The sequence below is a fragment of the Astatotilapia calliptera genome, chromosome 18, assembly GCF_964374335.1.
Source record: "Astatotilapia calliptera chromosome 18, fAstCal68.1, whole genome shotgun sequence".
NCBI classification, from domain to species: domain Eukaryota; kingdom Metazoa; phylum Chordata; class Actinopteri; order Cichliformes; family Cichlidae; genus Astatotilapia; species Astatotilapia calliptera.
In genome coordinates, this window is record NC_137439.1 from 18,536,922 (window position 1) to 18,556,255 (window position 19,334).

Sequence of the window (19,334 nt, forward strand, 5' to 3'; positions counted from 1 at the left end):
CACACATGGTGACAGACCAGTCATGGCCATACCAGCATCATCACGTTCCTCATGTTCCCCGGGATCCCAGTCACTATCTTATTTCCCCAATACACCATCATATACAGATATATGCAAGTAGAGCCGATAAAAGAAAATTGGATTTTCCCTGTTCTAAAGTCATAAAAAATATTCTGCACGGACGTCTTCTGCAAACACTCGCTACAGTTCGACACTCTAACACACACTGGAAATTTTTGCATTCATTTTACATTCTTTTCTCTCTGTACAAGCCATCAGCATTCAAGGACACTGGATAATTTGATTTATAAAGATTGCTGTAGATCCAGGGCTTCTTTCTTTTACAAGGTGCACTTACAAATTAATATATTAGCTGTAGATTTAAGTAACCCTTGGGAAAGACACAGATACACAACAGTGAGTGGGGCATGTTTTTGAAAGGACTGGATATCACAAATTAGGGAAAAAGATAACGGCTGCCAAGATGTATTATCAATGTCTAAGGTATTTAAATAAATTATTAAATGACCTTGACACAGATTAAATTAGATATTTGATTTGCATTAAATCATGCAGAAAAATATCTGAATCTATTAGTAAATTGTGTGCTAATATTATTAACATTATAATAGAGCAATATTTTACAGGATATTAGGCTACCTTTGTGAACTGACAGCCTAAGTCTGCATCCAGAACAAGAGGGGTAGAAAATGTAGATCTATTAAATACTTTTACAGCACTTTTTCTATAATTTCAATGTCATTTATATTGTCAAGAGACCTCTGAAGTCATTCCAGTTTATTTTTAGTGCAATAGTTCAAATATAATCTTTAATTTAAATATTTAAAATGCATTTTCATGTTGTGACCTTAGAAAACATTCAACTCTTCCTTTCCTGTTATTGTTTAAAGGTTGATAAAAAAAAAAAAAACAAAAAAAAAAAACAGAATATACTGGCAAGGTTCAGGAAGAAAGAGGACCTGAAAGCAGGACTTTCAGCAAACCAGGGAAACATAAAGTTGACCTTTTTATGAAAGTAGGATTCAAAAATCCCCAAAGTGCAAAAAAAAAAGAAAAAAAAGAAAGAAAAAAAACACACACAAAAAATTTAATTTAAAAACAGGAACTGGTCATCACAAGGGAGGTTAAACAGACACACTGACAAAGACTGAAGGAGACTAAGGCTATCAACACACACATGAGGCAAAAAAAAGGAGATAAGAAACACCTAGGAAACAAGAGATAGCTCAAAAATAATCACGGCAATGACAAAAGGTAGCAAAATTAAATGCAAGACACAAGCATGTGACAACAGAAATGATATAGGAAGTGAAAAACTGAAACACTGAATACATAGACCTTGACTCAGGAGGGAGAATAAAGGGAACAAACCCTCGCAGGAAAGAAACTGTAACCAAGACTAAAAATCTAATGGGAACTAAAAGCACAGCTTACAGGAAAATATACACCGGTAGCTAAGAAACCATTACTGAATAAAAAGAAATCACACACTTGGTAACAATTAAACTCTTGAATGATTCTATTAACATAATGATTGCTGTTTACCTGATCAAGTTTATTAAATGTATAATGTTCATAGTATCTTGCGATACGCTAATAAGTATTTAACCACAACTTTACTGGATACTTAAGAGTATTTTTGTCTGATAAAAAAATCAGACAAAAATACTCATAAGTATTGTTTGTTTTTTGTTGTTTTGCATCTTAGAGTTGGCTTTTAAGTTTTAACAAATGAAATTGAATATAGCCAAAGTAATTTTCACCTGGCGAGCAACGGCTAGAAAGTAATGAATTTATGATTTATTTTTGCTAATATGTTTCTCATTAGAATAAGTTTTACTTACTATTTGCTCGCCACCTTAAGTAGAACTGCAACATCATTTTTTAACTTATAATAACTAGTTTTGTTTGTTTGTTTGTTTTTTCCTTTACCTAAGTGTTCATTTTTTTAAATATATTGTTAATAGACATTTTAAAATACAATAAGAAATTCAATTCATTTGCTTTCTTACTTCTAGTTTGTGTGTGTGTGTTCATCTTCATCTAGTTATGAGCAGTATGTTTGATTTGGTAGTTTTGCTGGTCACTTTTGGGAGATACATATAAAATCTCACTTAGGGTCACTAAAATCCAAGCACAAAATGTTAACCTGGGCTTTATAAATCTAGTTACTAGCACATTCACATGGTTAGGGTGGTGTTGGTGGCATCTGCCCAATCAAAAACAGAGATAAGTGTACTAGAATCAGAGCAAATGATTTTCCAAGTGAAGATGAAAGTGTAATACTGCAAAAAATATGAAGATGCTAAACAAAGAAACCAGACCAAAAAGAACAGAACTGATGCAGACACATCAGCCTGTCTGTAACAGGAAAAGCATTGCACACTAGTATCATTTTAAAAACGTTGTAGGAGTGGGTGTGTGCTTTATATGCTTTGGTCGGTAAAACTGGAAATGAGCTACTATATTAATAACGTTTAGTAGATTTGAAGTCAGGAAGGAATGTTGGTAAGTGTAAGTTAACAGAATAATAATGCTCTACCAGTAAGACACATTTGATGCATTACAGTTGATCTTCTTCTTTCATGTTCTCCTTTACTACATCCACAAATTTCCTCTGAGGTCTTGGCAGCTCCATCTTCCACATTCTTTGCCCAATTGCCAAATCATCTCCACCTTGCCTCTTCATCCTAACATGTCCCTCTGGTGTTCTAATGTCTAATCTTGTCCATTTTGGTCTTTCTTATTGCCACCATCTCCAAACCATAAATTGCAGCAGGTCTCGCTACTGTGCTACAAAACCTTCCCTTTCACTCTTGCTGCCTTTTGTCACAAATCACACCGGACAGTCGTCTCCACTCTCTCCACCCTGTCTGCACTTTCCCCCCTCACTTTTCTTGAGCCCTGTCGAACGCTTCTACTGCTTTCTTCTACGGACTTTCATTCCTCTTCTCTCCAGAACATGCCTCCACCTCTTCAGACTCTCTTCAACCTACTCCCTGCTCTCACTACAGATCACAGCGTCATCTTCAAACATCCTAGTCCATGGAGACTTCATGTCTCGGTCTGTCCTTCACAAACACAAACAAGAAGGGGCTCAGAGACGATTCCTAATGTAATCCCACCCCCACTTTGAACCCATCTGTCTTGCTGTCCTAATGCATTTTGTGCACCAGTTTCACATACTTCTCTTCCACTCCTGAATTGCTCACACATTACTACAGTTCCTGTCTATCATATACTTTCTCTAGATCCACAAAGAGACACCGTATTTCCTTCCGACCTTCTCTATGCCTTCCCATCAACACTCTCATAGAAAACATAGCATCTACAGTGCTCTTTTTCAGCATGGAGCCATAGTACTGCTTGCCAACTGTCACCTCTCTCTTTAACCTATCTTCAACAACTCTTTTATATAATTTCAAATAATAATCTTCATGGTATGGCTAATCACTTTTATCTCTATAGTTACAGGTATGAATATCACTCTTGTTCTTGAAAGTCTGTGTCACTATTCATTTCCATTTTTGCTGGTGTCTAAGCCAGATGCCGAACCATAGTGAGGCAGAATGAGCGTCAGCATCTTGATGGAGGTTGCTAGGCAGGAGGACAGGGCCGGAGACTTTCTAGCTGTTGCTGAACAAAGGAACTCGAAGTTGCATACATAATGGTGGCATTTTAAATGCAAAGTTTTGGGGGCAAATTCAAAGAAGCATCTGAGCAATGACAAATGTGTTTATCATTCAAGGGAGGTGTTCGTGTTGACTGTCTTCTTTGGACAGCCCCATGAAGGGTTCAGAGGCTATTCACAAGAAAAGGTGACTTTAGAGGTGACTTTTAATGCAGCTGTTAGAGAATTTTAACCACACTTAAAACAATTTCAGTGAGTACATATTTGCTGTCTTGATACCAGCAGGATTCTTATGACACAAAACATCATGTTTGAAGCACACCAACATATAAAAAAACCAAATAAAAGTCATGAACTAATATCATCCTTGATTATATACATTTTGTAGAAAAAGGTTAGAGCAAAGAAGAGGAGATGATCAGGCTCAGGTTTCTGGGGTTTGGGGTGTGTAGCTGTTAACAGGTTTAGGGGCTAAATGAGTTTTTAGGCATTGTAATCAAAAAGAGTGTGATGTTCTCAGCTTTGAGTAATATGTCAGTGTTCTACATCTAGTGTCCAGTTCTGTCTGAGTGGGAAACTTAAGGTTCTTCATTTCAGATGCTGAATGGGAGAAGAATGCAGCTTTACCGTCTTGTTGTTCTTGAATTTACTCCTGATAAGAGGTGTCATAATGTCCCATCCTGTGGCTCTCTAGGGTCATAAAATGCATATCTTTGTGGCCACTGGTGGTCTGTTTCAACAGGATAATCTATATTAGGGAGGCTGACAAAGTGTAGGCCTTTAGGTAGTCCTTGTTTTATCACAAATTCTTCTGAGCTCCACCAGCAGTTTCCTGCATTGATCTTCAAAAGATGATGTTTAGATAGATAACAACAGATAAGCCCAATGGGTGGCAGGGAGATAACAGACACTACGCACTGACGGATATTACTCTGTGCAAATGACCTCTCATTCAAGAACATCTGCCCTTTTGCATAAGCTATGGGCCAGTATTTGGAACATGACCTTTAAAAACAATGAGATATTTACCCAAAGGAAGGTGCTGGCATATTAGAAGGACTAAAGAGATGAAAATATCCGCATACAGTATGAGACTGGCAGAAGGAATTAAAGATAATGGCTGTCTAAATAGCCATTTAAACGGCTGAATCTTTCAATTATAACATAAAGCCTCCCTCACATTTCTTATATCTCACTGTTTTCACCATTTTCCTCCTTTTTTTCCACTCCATATCATGTGTACATAATTTATTCATCCATCTTCACCAGCTTTCAAAGTGACCCATCCCCCTCTCAAACATTTACCATTAATAAAACATTAAGTGTGCACGGAAATGTAAACAAATCTGGTTTTCATGTGAACATGACGTCAATGAAGGACAATGTTGTTAAATAGAAAATCTAACATAAATTGTGTTTTACAATATGTGCTTGCTGTATGCGTGGCTTTTCTTAATAAAGGCTTGTAATGCAAAGTGCTCTTTGTGTTCTCGCCTGCGCCTTGAATCAACAATGTTAATGAAGCCTCTTTCCTGCACATTGCCACACATCAGTAACACGTGGCTATGAGAGATTTGCTTCTCCCTTCCCTGTGTGGCTTTCTGCCTGTCTCTTTGTGTTTCTTTCGTCTTTTCCCTCCCTTCCCGCTTCGTCTCTCCTCCCCCTCTCGCTCTTTTCCTCTTCTGGTCTGTCTCCCTTTCGCTGGCATCAAAGATGTGCATAACCTGAAATGAATGCATGTGTTAATCACTATCTCCTAAGAATTAAATGATCTCCAACCACGCTGACAATTCATGTGCAAAGGAGAGCTCTCAGTATTCATAAGCACTGTGCAGAGCATTTACATGGATAACGGTGTCAAAACATTAAGTAGGAGGTTCAGAGAAAATGGCTCTTGCAGGAGATGAAAACCTTTCACTGTTCTGTGTGAATTGGTTTTCCCATATGTCTCTATTGCAGCCTAGGAGTGTGTTTTGTAACCTAGATATGTTCCAGAAACGAACCTTTTCATGAGATTTTTAAGGTTTCACTTCTCTGCGGAGTTCATGCCGCATGAGTAATTAACAGGAAACATCAACATCACATAACCAAGCTAATAATACTTTTATGAGCATTAAACAATGATCTTTAGGCTGGCCGTGTGATGTTATTAACTAGAGGCGTCTATATCTTGGAAATCTGCAGCTAGGAAAAGAAGAAGAAAGATCAATGAAAATAAAAGAATGATCCAGCTTTAGCTATTTTTTTTTTTGGCCTATTGGAAACAATCTAAATAAGCTGTGACGAAAACAGTGAAATATTCTCACCCTTTACTGCACATCCATCAGCAACAGAGTAGCATTAGCATTTATTTATAGTCACTTTCCTTTTAGCCCTGCTTTTGGTCTCAACTCACTTCTCATGAAATTACCTGTCAGCGAAAAGTTCCTGCTAATGTTTTATGTCTGCAGTTTGCTCCAGAGTGGATTTCTGCAGCTTTGTCACTGAAAACATCTGCCTGCTGCATCGAGGGGCGTAATATTAATTCCCAAAATTCTACGTTAAACAGTATTTCCATTTAGTGCCATCCAAGATCCAGGGATGAGGACCAAAAGTAATTACATTTATATCCTTGTTTTACTCAGAGAGTTGAATTCATTTTAAACTTAAGATGTCAACTTGTGATCACAGAGTTATGACACGTCCCTGCGAATTGTCACACAGCGGTTCTAAATTCTGTAAGTATGAAATGAGGGATGTGTCTGTTTTTGGAGCGGGTTAACATTGTTAGAAAGACACTTATCATCTTTAGAAGTAACAGCAGTAGGTAAATGAGAAGGAAGTGTTTTTCCTGATTTATGTAAATGGCTTTGTTGAAAAGCAGATGTAACTGTGGAGTGGAAATGTTTGCACTGTTTGCTTTCAAATACACAAAAGAATTTTGAACTCAAGGAACTCCAAAAATCCTGCTGCTGATGAGTATTCACAAGTAACTCAAAATATTATGTGGGTTCGTGATATAACATTAAGCCATCCACTCTACACTCCACTGACTGAAGTGGCTTCATTTAGTCATGACAAGTATTTTTGTTGTTGATCGTTTCGTTTTTAAAAGGAGCACTAGCATCAAGAGAACTAATGCAAGTGATGCTAAAGCAATCAAAAAACTCTTCAGAAGTGAGCGAAAGCCCTGAAGTAGTGTTGGAAGAGAAAATGGGCTTAAAAGACCTCCGTAAATTTGTTGGCTGATGCAGAGTTAAACCTTTAGAAGTATACGAGTGTATAAGAGACTGGGAAACCATTTAAAAGGTTAGCATATGGTAGGCTACACACAGAGTACTTTGAACAAATCTGTCACACAGTCAGAGAACCTCAAATAATGTTGTGGATACACTATGAATAAAATAGGCTATGCACCTTAAGCATAGTCCAGTGTTTCTAGAGCATGTGTCAAAACAACTTAAGCTGTCATCACATCAGAAATCTCCTCAAACCAGTGCTTTTCCTCGTGTTTGCTTTGCAGTTTCTATGGAGTGAGATTCTTTTACTTGACTGCCCTGGGGCTGAAAAATGAAGCCAACCCAAAAGGTAAGTCAAACCCAATAGACTCTCATGTTAAAACGGTTACATTCTCAGCAAAAATAACAAAAAAAATTCGCTTTGGTGTTTGTAAGATAAGTTGCACCTTACCTTCAAACTACATATTTCAAAAGCCAGAACTTTTACTTTAAAGGTATTTTGCCACCACTTCTGGTTCACTGCTTAACTATTCCTTGGAGAGCAGTTGCATAGAGTTTGTAGGCAAATCTAAGTCCATTCTGCAATGACCAAAACAATCAAAATCATGTTTTTATAGTAGCACTATGTGTCACTTTGCAACAAATTTCATGTCGGAAATGGCAGAGCCCTCCAGCAACTCCTCGTCAACCAGTCAGGGAATGCATTTCTTTTTCTTTAGCAACCTATGGTTGCCAAGGGGTTACCGACTGGTGTCTACTGTAGATATTAGCGCTCTGCGCTCTGCTGAGAAGGTGATTGGCTGCAGACTCCCATCTCTGCAGGACCTGTACACCTCCAGGACATTGCGGCGTGCAGCCCGGATCTCAGCTGACCCTTCCCACCCTGGACACAGTCTGTTTGACCTGCTCCCCTCAGGCAGGAGGCTCCGGTCCATTCGCACCAGAACCTCTCGCCACAAGAACAGTTTCTTCCCCTCTGCTGTTGGACACATGAACAATAACCACATGACTGTCCCCGCCACTCACACATGACCCTACGCTGTGTTACTGCATCATTTCATGTCTGGCACTGATCACCACCTGCACTCATGTATATATCCTTCTACGTAGCACTCTTAATTCTTATTCTCATGTATATATCTAATGTATATCTCATGCACATATCTTTCTTTCTACATAGCACTTTAATTCTTATTGTTTGCACTGAAGCACCGCAGCAAATTCCTAATGTTGTAAACCTCAACATCTGGCAATAAACCCATTCTGATTCTGATTCTGATTCTGATTCTGATATTACTCATTGAACTCTATGTCTTGATGGTGTTTCTGGTACCTTTTGCAGCATTTTTTTGCAGCACAGTTAATGGCTTGCTCTGTAGTTAATTGTATTAAAAACCCGTCTGTGTTCCACAATTTATCATTTTATTAGTATATTATCAAGCACTATCAAACAGTTGTACCACTCAACTTACTGATAAACCCAGCTAATGACACATTTTTACAAAATAAATAAATAAATCACCAGCGGTAGGTCTGAGAGGCGGTTAACTGGTTGATATTTTTAACTTGGACGAGAGATACAGTTTCAACAACTGGCACAAGTGTCGAAGCTCTTCCCATTTAAATTAAAATGTTGTGGTTTTAAGCAAAATAAAGAGATTCAGCCTGAAAAAGTCAAGTGCTAAAAATCACTGGAAAACTCAATAACACAGAAGAATTTGATCATTACTCAGCCAACCCAATTTCTAAAATGAGAGGTAAAAAATGACCAAGTGGAGTGATATCATTTGAAATCAATTTGGTTTATAACTGCATTTTCATCAGCATGAACAAACAGCCTTGATGGTTAAGGTATGAGTAGTTTCAATCAATATGGAAAATCCCCTGCCTCTCGGCCGCAAAGCTATTATCTGGAATCCCTATTGAATTTGGAGATAATGAAGTCTTGATAAAAGATCAGACATGCATTTGACACGGGATTGTGTTTAATAGTCCAAAGTTGTCATTAGCAGTTGTTGCATTGAAGAGAGCCAAAAAATAAATGAGTGTGAAGTATGAGTCGCTGTAAAACAAACTAAGAAAGGAAACAATGAAAATTAAGGAGAGAGATGACAAGTGTCTATGGATTTTGAAGACCACAAAGCTCTTGTTAATTAGTGTCGAGGTAATTTAAGAATAAGAGGAAGCAGAGAAAAAATAATGTCATACACAATAAAAGGCTTTCCTCATACCAGCCATCATTTAAGCCTCTGGTGCCTCTGTTTTCGTTTTACCGGAGCCTTATATCTCTTAGTACATAGAAATGTTTATATATCTATACAAGCAAATAACCAGTTTGTTCCACAGAACCGGAGCTATCTGAATACAAATGCTGCCAGATTACCATGTTACATTAGAAATAGCTACAAAAAAGAAAAAAGAAAAAAAACAGTGCTTTTTAAATTATTTCTAAATGCTATACAAAAAGGACCTCAAATATTTATCCAAATAATTACTGCAACATAACCCACTTCTTCATATTATGTTATTTCACATATTACCAGCAGTCCATAATTGGTGAAAAATAATATATATTATACTGTCTACAATAAGAACATCAACAGCAGCATTTCTTAGCATGGTGCATCATGTGAACTAGTCCTCAAAGATGCAAGAACTTTATAAAACAAACTAACTAACAAAGCAGTCCTAGTAGGAACATTGTGTCAGCATCACTCCAAAACATACTTAAAAACCACTTTAACTGATTTAATCCTCCAGGTGTACGTCTTGTTGACACGGGATTAAAGAGTTAATACAGAGAAGATACCTAAGGCAAACCCCAGAAACCTCCCTCAAATCCCCCTTATTTCAGGAAACAATTAGCCCAGCAGCAAGTGCATGCCCTCACTCTTTCCTCGTGTTGATACATTTCTTTCCATGTGATTCAATTGATACTTTTTAATGTTTTCTGACATTTCACTCTTTTGATTTTATAGTGCTTTTATTTCCTTACTTTCATCCTGTTATACTGTAGAAACTCAACAAAGGTTAAATGGAATATATCTACACAGCTATAAAGGATCAGAATCTAGTGATGCATTCAAGGACTTTGCGGATCCCAAAGCAGACCTTTTTTGGCTAAAAAGGAGCTCATGGGCTCTATTATCAGAAAATGTTCAAATGAAGTCAGCAAACTGCTATGAGAATGACATGAATTAAGTTCATTTCTTTCTGCTTATTCACGTTAAACATCCTTGAACATGTCAACAGATTTTCTGTTTTCACAATGTGAAGGTGTGGAATACACCAGGCACAGACACACGCACACACAGGTAGGTACAGCCAACTTCCACATTTATTCAAGTGTTGTTGTTTTGACAGCTGACTCAGTCACACAGTCTGACAGCTCACGAGCCCAGCTGATCTCTCTTCTGGCCGCTCCTCCACGTCTCACTATAAACACAGCGGAGGGAGACCATCATCAGTCCATAAACAACATCAGCTGTTCTTACCGGCCTCGCAGCGCCACCCTGTTGAGCCTTCCGCTCCACTCCTCCCCTGCAGCTGCGCCCGGGGCCACGCCTCCGCCACAGAAGGCTTTATAATACAAAGAAAAAACCGAAACAAAAAAGATGGATGATAACATAACCATTCAAAACAAGTTTCAGATTTTTCACATGTTTGCAGTTCATAATGAAGAAAGAGAAAAACAAACAGCCCAATCATAAAATGCATTCTTGGCAACAATGTGAAATATACCACTCTTCGCTATTACCATTTGTATAATGTATTATATATAATATATATATATATAACAAACGAACCCCGGCTGTCTAAAGATTTCTCTTGATGCCTCTTATGTGAAACATTTTCTGACATGAAGTTTACTTTTGCAGATTTACTTCTAAGCCTAATCTCGAAAGTTCTGTGCTTCTATCAAAGTTCCACAACATTAAAATGAATAATGGGCTGCGAAAGCTTGTGCAGTGTCAGGCTCCCAAGGCAGAGTGTCTGTCTATTTCCCAAAGTACAGTTTGTAAAGGAAATTGGTTTATACTTATGAGCCATTGATCCACAGAGAACGGTATAGTTTGTCATTCAGCAGATCTCTGGCACAGAGGATGGAGAGATAGCGGAAACTCCAGGGAGAGCTCGATCTAGGCAGGTTACATCCACAATAGCTATCAGCGCAGTCTAGGAGATAAAGCTAAAAAGAATGTCTCAGTGCTTAAAAACTGTTTACCTGCATTGCTAATTCCACTGTTTTATCTGCTGAGATCGTAATCCACAGTGTCTGACAAAAAAAGAACCAAATGACATGGCTCTTAAAGCTGTTTTGCCAGTGTTATTTGTCTACATTTAGAATATTTTATACTGGTTTAATTTGTACCATGAGATGCCTTAAATGCCCCCCCCCCCCCCCCTCCCTTAATCTTTCTCTAAAATGGCTCACTAGCTTTATTTAAATACTTGCTTAACTAAAGATTCAGAGGATGCTTTTTTTAAAGAAGATAGTAGCAGCGTTCATCAAAGGTTATAAAAACACTGTTTTGATGTGAAATACAGTAAATGTAAGGCATGTTTTGCTGTAGTGGTGTTTTGATATGTTTCTATGAGCTTCTCCTGTTTTTTTTAATTGTAGAAACCTAGAAGCTATTGTAATCCTCGTGCTTTCGAGGCAGAATTCCAAGGTCACCACATAAAGTGCTCACAAATGAGAAAACAACACGTTGTGTTAGAGCTGCCTTTTGAGTCTGTTGAGTGAATATTTTATACCAGAAAAGAAAAACAAAACAAGGCCTGCTTCTATCCTATTTATAATGCATAATAATATTTGAATGCTTCAAGTTGCTGAAAATAAAAAATACTTAAGATAAGAAAATAATGATAAAAAATTGATTCCATCTTCCTCTTCTAAAACTCATGGTTCAAAGGCAACAAGAAGATCAACCTAAGCAAGGATTCGGGGATAAAATAAAAGATTCAGAACAGATGTGGCCATTGCTGTGAATCATTGAAGATAATGTGGCAACAATCTAAACTTCTTTTTGTGCTGGTAGAACAGTTTACTGGGGAATTGCATCAACTTTAGTTCACATTTTGCCCCAAAGCTGACATTATATTCATTTTTTGTGCTCTGATAACGACAAATAAACTCAATAAATACCTTATTTTCTTCAAATGGCGTCAAACTCTTTTGAAAGGGAAGATTCAAGCACTTTTGATGCCCATGCTCCACTATCTGCAGTCACAATTTATATGTCATCACATACTCAAGTATCAGAAGAGCAATTCATGCTAATGGAAGTAATTATACAGAAATTACAACCTGTCTGATTGAAAGACTACAAATGAGCAGGCATGTGGCTGAAATAGGTGCTTGTCATACAATTAACATATCTATCTGTGTATGACATACTTAACCACTGTGCTCTCACTGTTCTTAACTACCGAGATGAGAGGAAGGAAATAGACTGACATTTCCATAATCTTACATGAACACTGAATTTGACCTTGTGTTACTTAATACCCTGCACAGCTCAACACTTGAAAGAACTCTTATCTCGATTTTGATGAATTTCAGAGGGGGAAGTGGATACATCCTTTCCCCCTGTGTAAATCCCAAAGGTTTAAATCTACTCTCTTGATATTTAATATATGATAGTGAATCTGATATCACAGATAATAAAGATATCCTTTTTGTAATATCATGGAGCTCAGTACATTTTAAGGTAGCCAGAATTTGTTCCATTGGTGAAACGCTGGTGATGTATATGTATTTGAAGTCTTAAAGTAATAATCAAAGATTTTTCTACAAAATCTTAAATTCTTTGTTCATTTCTACAGCACTTTAGCTGACACTGCAAACTTTCTATGTAAGCTGCAACATGTGAAATGGTGAAAAGACTGGACAAACCGCAAAAAGCTAAGATAAACGATATGGCATAAGATAATCTTTAATATATATTCACCATACAAGAAAATATCCCCTACCCGACCATGTGAATTGTAGCCTCATTTTTCTGTTCTAAGAGGAATGGGGCCTGGCGTGGTCTTCTGCATTCAGAGACGCTTTTCTGCAAACCTTGGTTGTAAAAAAGTGGTTATTTAAGCTATTGTTATCTTCTTATCAGGTCAAAGCATCCTGGGCATTTTCCTCTGATGTCTGACACACACAAGGTATTTTGTTGAAGAGAACTGCTGCTGGTCATTAAGCATTATCTCTTTTTCATACTATTCTTTGTAAAACCTTGAAATGATTGTGTGGGAAAATCCCAGCAGATCAGCAGTTTGTGGAGTACTCGGACCAGGCTGTCTGGCACCAGCAGCCATATTACATTCAACGTCACTTAAATCACCTTTGCTCGCTTTGAACTTCAGCAGTTCGTGATTTCGACACTCTTAAGCATTGACTCGCTGCTACGTGACCGGCCAAGATATTTCCATTGGCAAGCAGTTGAATTGCTGTAACTAATGAAGTGACCAGTGTGTGTAATGTGGTGTGATAATAAAAACAGTAACAATTATTGTAAGTAACGCGGTTGCATAATTTACAAGACACTTTGTACTATGTCAGATGGTGAAATTATAAAAAACAAAAATGAACTGCCATTACGGATTAGGTATTGGATCATTAATATTCATTCTTTTTTGTCCTTTTGAATATTTGATAGATGGTCATGCATAGTTTTTAGATTTATAATGAGCACAAGAGCCATATATCTATGTGGAATTTACTCAAGCATGGAGCTTATTATAATAAATAGAAAGGCTTTTGACAATTGCACAGAGTTCGATGTATATCATGACTAATTGGAGGTGACAATACCTCTACTGTCAGTAGTTTGAACTGTGAACCTGGCATTTTCAGAGAGAACAATCTCTGAACCAAATCCCAAACCTTTTCCGGTGGAGTTATGTGATGTTTTAAAGAGCTCCATAATGACTGATTGAGTTTAAAAGCTGAGGGACCTGGGTACCATTGAACCCCCAACCCTGACTGATATAACACAGTTAAATTATTCATTTGAAGTAATAGTCTTCCTGATGAAATATTCATCATTCTGTAATGAGGGATGTATTGATTTAAATAGCAGAGCTTTGTTGAAAGACCCAGCTTCAGCCAGTGCAAAAAGCATAAAGAATGAAAGGTATTCCACTGATCATCGTTTTGTATTTGATCAGCACTGAGCACTCATACTGATTACTAATTAGGCACTCTTATGTATAAACTATTTGGAGGAAATCATAGTTCCTTCATACAGTAGATTAGAAATCAGCAGTTACTGATAATGAAAACATTGTTACTCTTTATTGCATCATTTCATTCTGAACTTCATTTGCCTGAAGCATGAAATTGTGCAGACTGTTCAATGACCACTTGTTGAAGCTGTGTTACACTCTTTTTTTTAACATTTTTTTAAAGGCAAATTTAGAGAACCAAATTAATTATCCATGGTGGTAATATTTAATAATACTGGGGTATTAAAGTATGTGCTTCTTGCTTAGGTACACTGTTGTGCAGCTGCAGATGAAAATGATTAACCACCACACTACAAACTGCAATTCAAATTTTCTAAAAAGTTCAACACTGAAACTATGGCACCGGAGCCTTTCACAGATCTAAGAAAACAGCAATTTACATATCATAATGGATGGTTTGACCCTGATGGACAACTTCCTCTTTGTCACAGCCTATATGACTATTTTGGAAATAAAATAAAGTATGGAATAAACAAAAGGAAAGCTGCAGATTTAACACATTTTAATACCTCAACATGTACAATAGTAACTATTTGCAGTCTTGTAACAAATTTTAACAGCTATTTATTTGAAGCAACAACATTTAAAATGTGAAGTTGCTGTCATATAGCACCATTGATGTTCTAATGAAGCAATAAACAGCTTTCACTGAAACAGGCAACATGAAAAGCTTTTTTCCCTACCATGTTCCTGCACAGCCTGATACTAGCTTTGATCTTTGTGCAGTATGGTCGTCGTTATAAACGAATCCTGTCAAGAAATCGCTATTTGTGTGAAAACACAGTATTGGAGGGGCTGTCAGACAGTTTATGGCAGAAAATAATGCCTTAGGATAACTTTGTTTACATCAGTGGAGAACGTGATAGCGTAGCATAACAGGTTTGAGTGCCAGTTTAGAGGATGCGCGTTAAGGATAAAAGAAGCACCATTTGTCTTGGGTAAGCATCGGCCTACGTCTGCTTCATGGCATAAACTGATGATTGAACATGACATATTGAGGGGGCTGAACAGGGCTTTGGAGAATTATGACACAATCATAAACACATAAGAAAACGTGTCCCTGCTGGCTAGCATTAATTAAAATACAATACTAGAGCACTTCTTTATTTAGCTGAAAAAAATCTTGGGACAAAAACTTGGAGTACTTTATAGGAACAGACGATTAGGTTTAAATTATTAAGTATGACTTCATTTGTGATATTTTGTAAAATTATACTGGACAATACACAAATACAACTGCACAATACAAAATTTTAAGTTATTAGATACAGCAGTTTTTATCTTTATCTTTGCCCAAAGACAAATCTCCACTAAAAATGGTGAGTAACAAAGGTCTACACTGTATGCAAAATGTTGAGGGTAAAGTTATATCAGGCACTACTACTAAGACACTAATGGATTCAGATTCATCTATAGTTTACGGGATGAGTAAAAAGACAAAGTAGAAATGGCAGTGGATGTCTATTCTGCTGAACTGATCATTATTGTCTATTGCAGAAAGTCCTGTAACTTAAAAGTAAAGTTCAGATATATGGAATAATCTTCTGAGTATTCGTCACAATATGAAGATTTTCATGTCTTTGGTGTTGTTAACCCATTCTATTAATGGCAAATATAATTAATTTTCAGCTCCTGTTAAATATTTATTATTCAACAGTGTTAAAGAAGAACTAGGTCAGCCCTGAATCTGAGCGGCAACAAATATGACAAAGTCATGAAAAAGTTACACCAATTAAATAATGATGACAAAAGTCTGGAATATTCATCAGAAAACACTTTGACTGTCATTACTGTTGAGTTTTTGGCCTGCCCCATGCACTGAAGACTTCACTGTGAAGAAGACGTGAAAATGATTAATGACTCGTAAATCATGATGATTGAAATACCTTACTGGTTCCATTAATTACGGTATTGCTTTTACATTGTGCCATGCATGAGATTATTTTCAATCATGTCTGTTCCTGATATTTAATGAGGTTTTTTGCAAGTAATTAATGCTTAATATAACAAATATTTTTCTACCTATCCCCAAAGAAAGAGACATCCATTGATGTTCTTTTGCTTTGATGTTCACCTTTCTTTTTTTGTTTTGTTTTGTTTTTTTGTGAGATGTGAAAAGTTCCATTCACAAATATCCCAGTTCATTCATTCCCATTGATTAGTGGTCTAAAATACGTTTAAATAGTATATCCAGGGTAAAAGTTGCATAATATTTGGTTGAACGTTGAAAGTTAAATTACTGCCTTGATTACATCTAGTCATTATTTTTAAAATGCAAAGATGTGTTGTTATTTTTTACTAACACAACATTTGAAATAGTTAACAGCCACATGATGTCCACTGCAGGACATCATGCAGTGGACTAATATTATCTTACAGCACTTTTTTAATCATAAAAAAGTATCTATGTCATTTATTTAGAGCTATGCATGTATTATGAACTGTTCCCACGTGGAGTGGTGAAGTAATTATCACTGCTGCCTCACAAACATATTGTGTCGGTTGTTTGAAGGGTTTACAGAGAAGCTGAGAAGTAAAAGCATCCTGTCACCTTCTAAAGAACTGAAGGCGGTTTTATTCAACAAAATCATGTTTAGTGTCTTCTCATTGCGTTTTTGCTAGGTTGAGATGTTTAACATTTATTTGTAATTACTGTTTCATCCCTATAAAGGGGTTAGCACAATTAGATTTATTCCTCAATTAAACAATACTGAAAACATATATACAACAATGTGTAGCTGAACATGTAACTGTTTACTGGGGTTTCCATTAGATTTAAACTTTTATTACAGAGAAAAATTGCAATTTTCAGCAAATCCTTGTAACTCCCTGTGGGAAAAGGTATTAAATAAAGTCTATAAAACAAAAAGAGCAAGGGTTATCCTAAAACTTTGATGTTTTATGATGTTTTTATTACAACATGAATTGTTGATGTCTGTTTTTATTATAGCATGATGATGTCAGCTTGTTATGGCATCATTGTGGCATTGTAGGGCACTGTATTGACATTTTTTTAAAAGTGTCTTGTACATCTTGCTCCATGACGTTCACTTGATATATTTTTCATTGTCCTGGATCTTTGATCCAGTGTTTTGAGTTTTTTGTTCTGGAGTCCACTGAAGTTATGAAATGCTTGTGTTCAAGTTCTGCATTAGTTATTTTGAATTTACTATTCTCTAGCTCTTTTGAGCTTGTTATTGTTTGTTAGTTGTTCCTTGGTTCCTTTGGGGATTATGTTAGTTGCCCTTTATATCCAGTCTGTCCCAGTCTTCAGCGTCTCCTGTGATATTCAGTCTTTGGGTCCGTTCTTCGTACCTCGCTTACTACATCCAAGATCAAATGACACATCCAAGATCAAATCATCGCGCTAACTTTGAGCTCGCTATTCCGGTTCTCCGAACACACCTGTTGTTGACGATTAGTATAGCTGGATGAAGTAATGTGAGATCACTGGGTGGCTTAACAGGGGCTACGCATCGATAGTAGAAACGCGCTCGGTATTCTTCGGCAGCAGAGCAAGAACTCTTGAGTGAGGGATTTCAGGAGTTTCAGAGTTTAATTAAAACGCAAGGGAACACTGCAAAGGCTGCAAAAGCAAGGAGAGAGGGCTGGCAGGAAGTTGCTGACAAATTAAACTCGTAAGTAATTTAATAATAATAATAATAATAATAATAATAATAATGGATTGGATTTATATAGCGCTTTTCAAGGCACCCAAAGCGCTTTACAATGCCACTATTCATTCACTCTCACATTCACACACTGGTGGAGGCAGCTACGGTTGTAGCCACAGCTGCCCTGCGGCAGACTGACAGAAGCCAGGCTGCCATATCGCGCCATCGGCCCCTCTGGCCAACACCAGTAGGCAGTAGGGTAGATTTATTATATTATATTACATTATATCCTCTTTCACATTAGAGCCACGACAGGGCCCACTGGAACATGGGAACAAGTAAAAGTGAAATATAAGAATATTCTACAGAATGGTAAGATTTATCACTTATATTGCTTTTAGTCTCTTGCAAAGAGAGCCTGAAATAATCTGTTTGTTTGTTTATAACAGCAACCAAGAAAAGGGCAGAGCAAAAAAAAGACAGGTGGTGGTCCTGCACCCCCTCGTCAACAAGTTGGTTAAGTGAATAATACCCTCACGGGAAAATCGATATCTCTCAATGAGCACACTGTCGCGCTGAGCTAAAGGATCCTGTCTGTCCCGCAATATACGCTGAATTCTGAAAACTCTCCTTATCAATCTTGCACCTTCCGCAATGGGTGGCTCGCGTAAACGGACAGGACATGGCTGCGACAGGCTTCCCAAATCCACCTTCGCTTTTATAGCCGTGGTCTCTCATCAAGATTACACGAAGTAATTTACAATTACTACTCTAAAATATGAATTACATCTGAAATAATCAAATACATGAAATAGAATGATTAATAGTACATTTCCATTTTTTTAAGGAATGACCTGTATGTATCTGTATGAAATCAATAAAAGGATCAAGTACTGCATTAACTTTAGTTACATTGATAATATTTATTTATGGTAAAACAGTGGTAAAATATCGCTGTTGCTTTCGTATAAATGAAGCGGACATACCTGAGTGGCCGCGATCTAATCCTGTTTACATGAAGTAAACCTGCTCCCGAGCAGGTTTACGCTTACGGATCTGTTGCTATGGCAGCAAGTCCCGGATGAGCTTCAGAGAACCGAACGATCCAGGATCATGCGAAATCGTCAACAATCAAATCCAGCTAACTTACTTAGCGGGGTACGAAGAACGGACCCTTTCTCTCCAAGTTTGTTTACCTTTTGTCACCGCAGTCATGTCCCTGTATCTGTCCAGCCCAGTATCACGACAAAATATTTAACAGATACACCAGTTCCCCCATGTCCATGCAAAAGTTGCAGTACTGTATATCGAAGTTGCAGTTACAAGGGGAGGTAATGCGTTTTAGCTGTGTTCCCAAGTGTGTTCACTCTGCACTAATCCCCCAGTGTGCGTCTCTCTCTGTTCTTTGTTATGTCCTCCTTCAGTATGAGTGTATAGCCTCTGCAAGTCTGTTTTACCTCTCTGTTCATACTAAGCTCAGTTATAGTGTTTGCTTTTTGACCAGCATTGAATAAAACTGCATTTTGAGTTTAACTCTGTCTGGTCCACACTCTGTTCTTTCACCGCCACCTCATGACAGTATTACTTGATATGGTTTCTTGAAAT

At 37.3% G+C, this 19,334-nt stretch overlaps 1 protein-coding gene across 4 annotated transcripts in view; it reads left to right on the forward strand.

The window, feature by feature from the left end:
* Positions 1–289: 289 nt before the first annotated feature.
* Positions 290–19,334, forward strand: part of LOC113011375 (uncharacterized) — a 35,950-nt gene continuing 16,905 nt past the window's right edge. Inside the window, exons 1-3 of one of the 4 annotated variants that reach the window (XR_013903272.1) lie at positions 290–504; positions 7,155–7,219; positions 7,590–8,143. Coding sequence is in view for 1 of the 4 variants with exons in the window: in XM_080292836.1 (XP_080148962.1) it covers positions 485–504; positions 7,155–7,219; positions 7,634–7,902 (354 nt within the window). In the remaining 3 variants the exon portion in view is untranslated. Of the gene's footprint in view, positions 505–7,154; positions 7,220–7,589; positions 8,144–19,334 lie in introns of those variants that run through there. The other 3 variants (XR_013903271.1, XM_080292836.1, XR_013903270.1) reach the window with 3 other exon arrangements.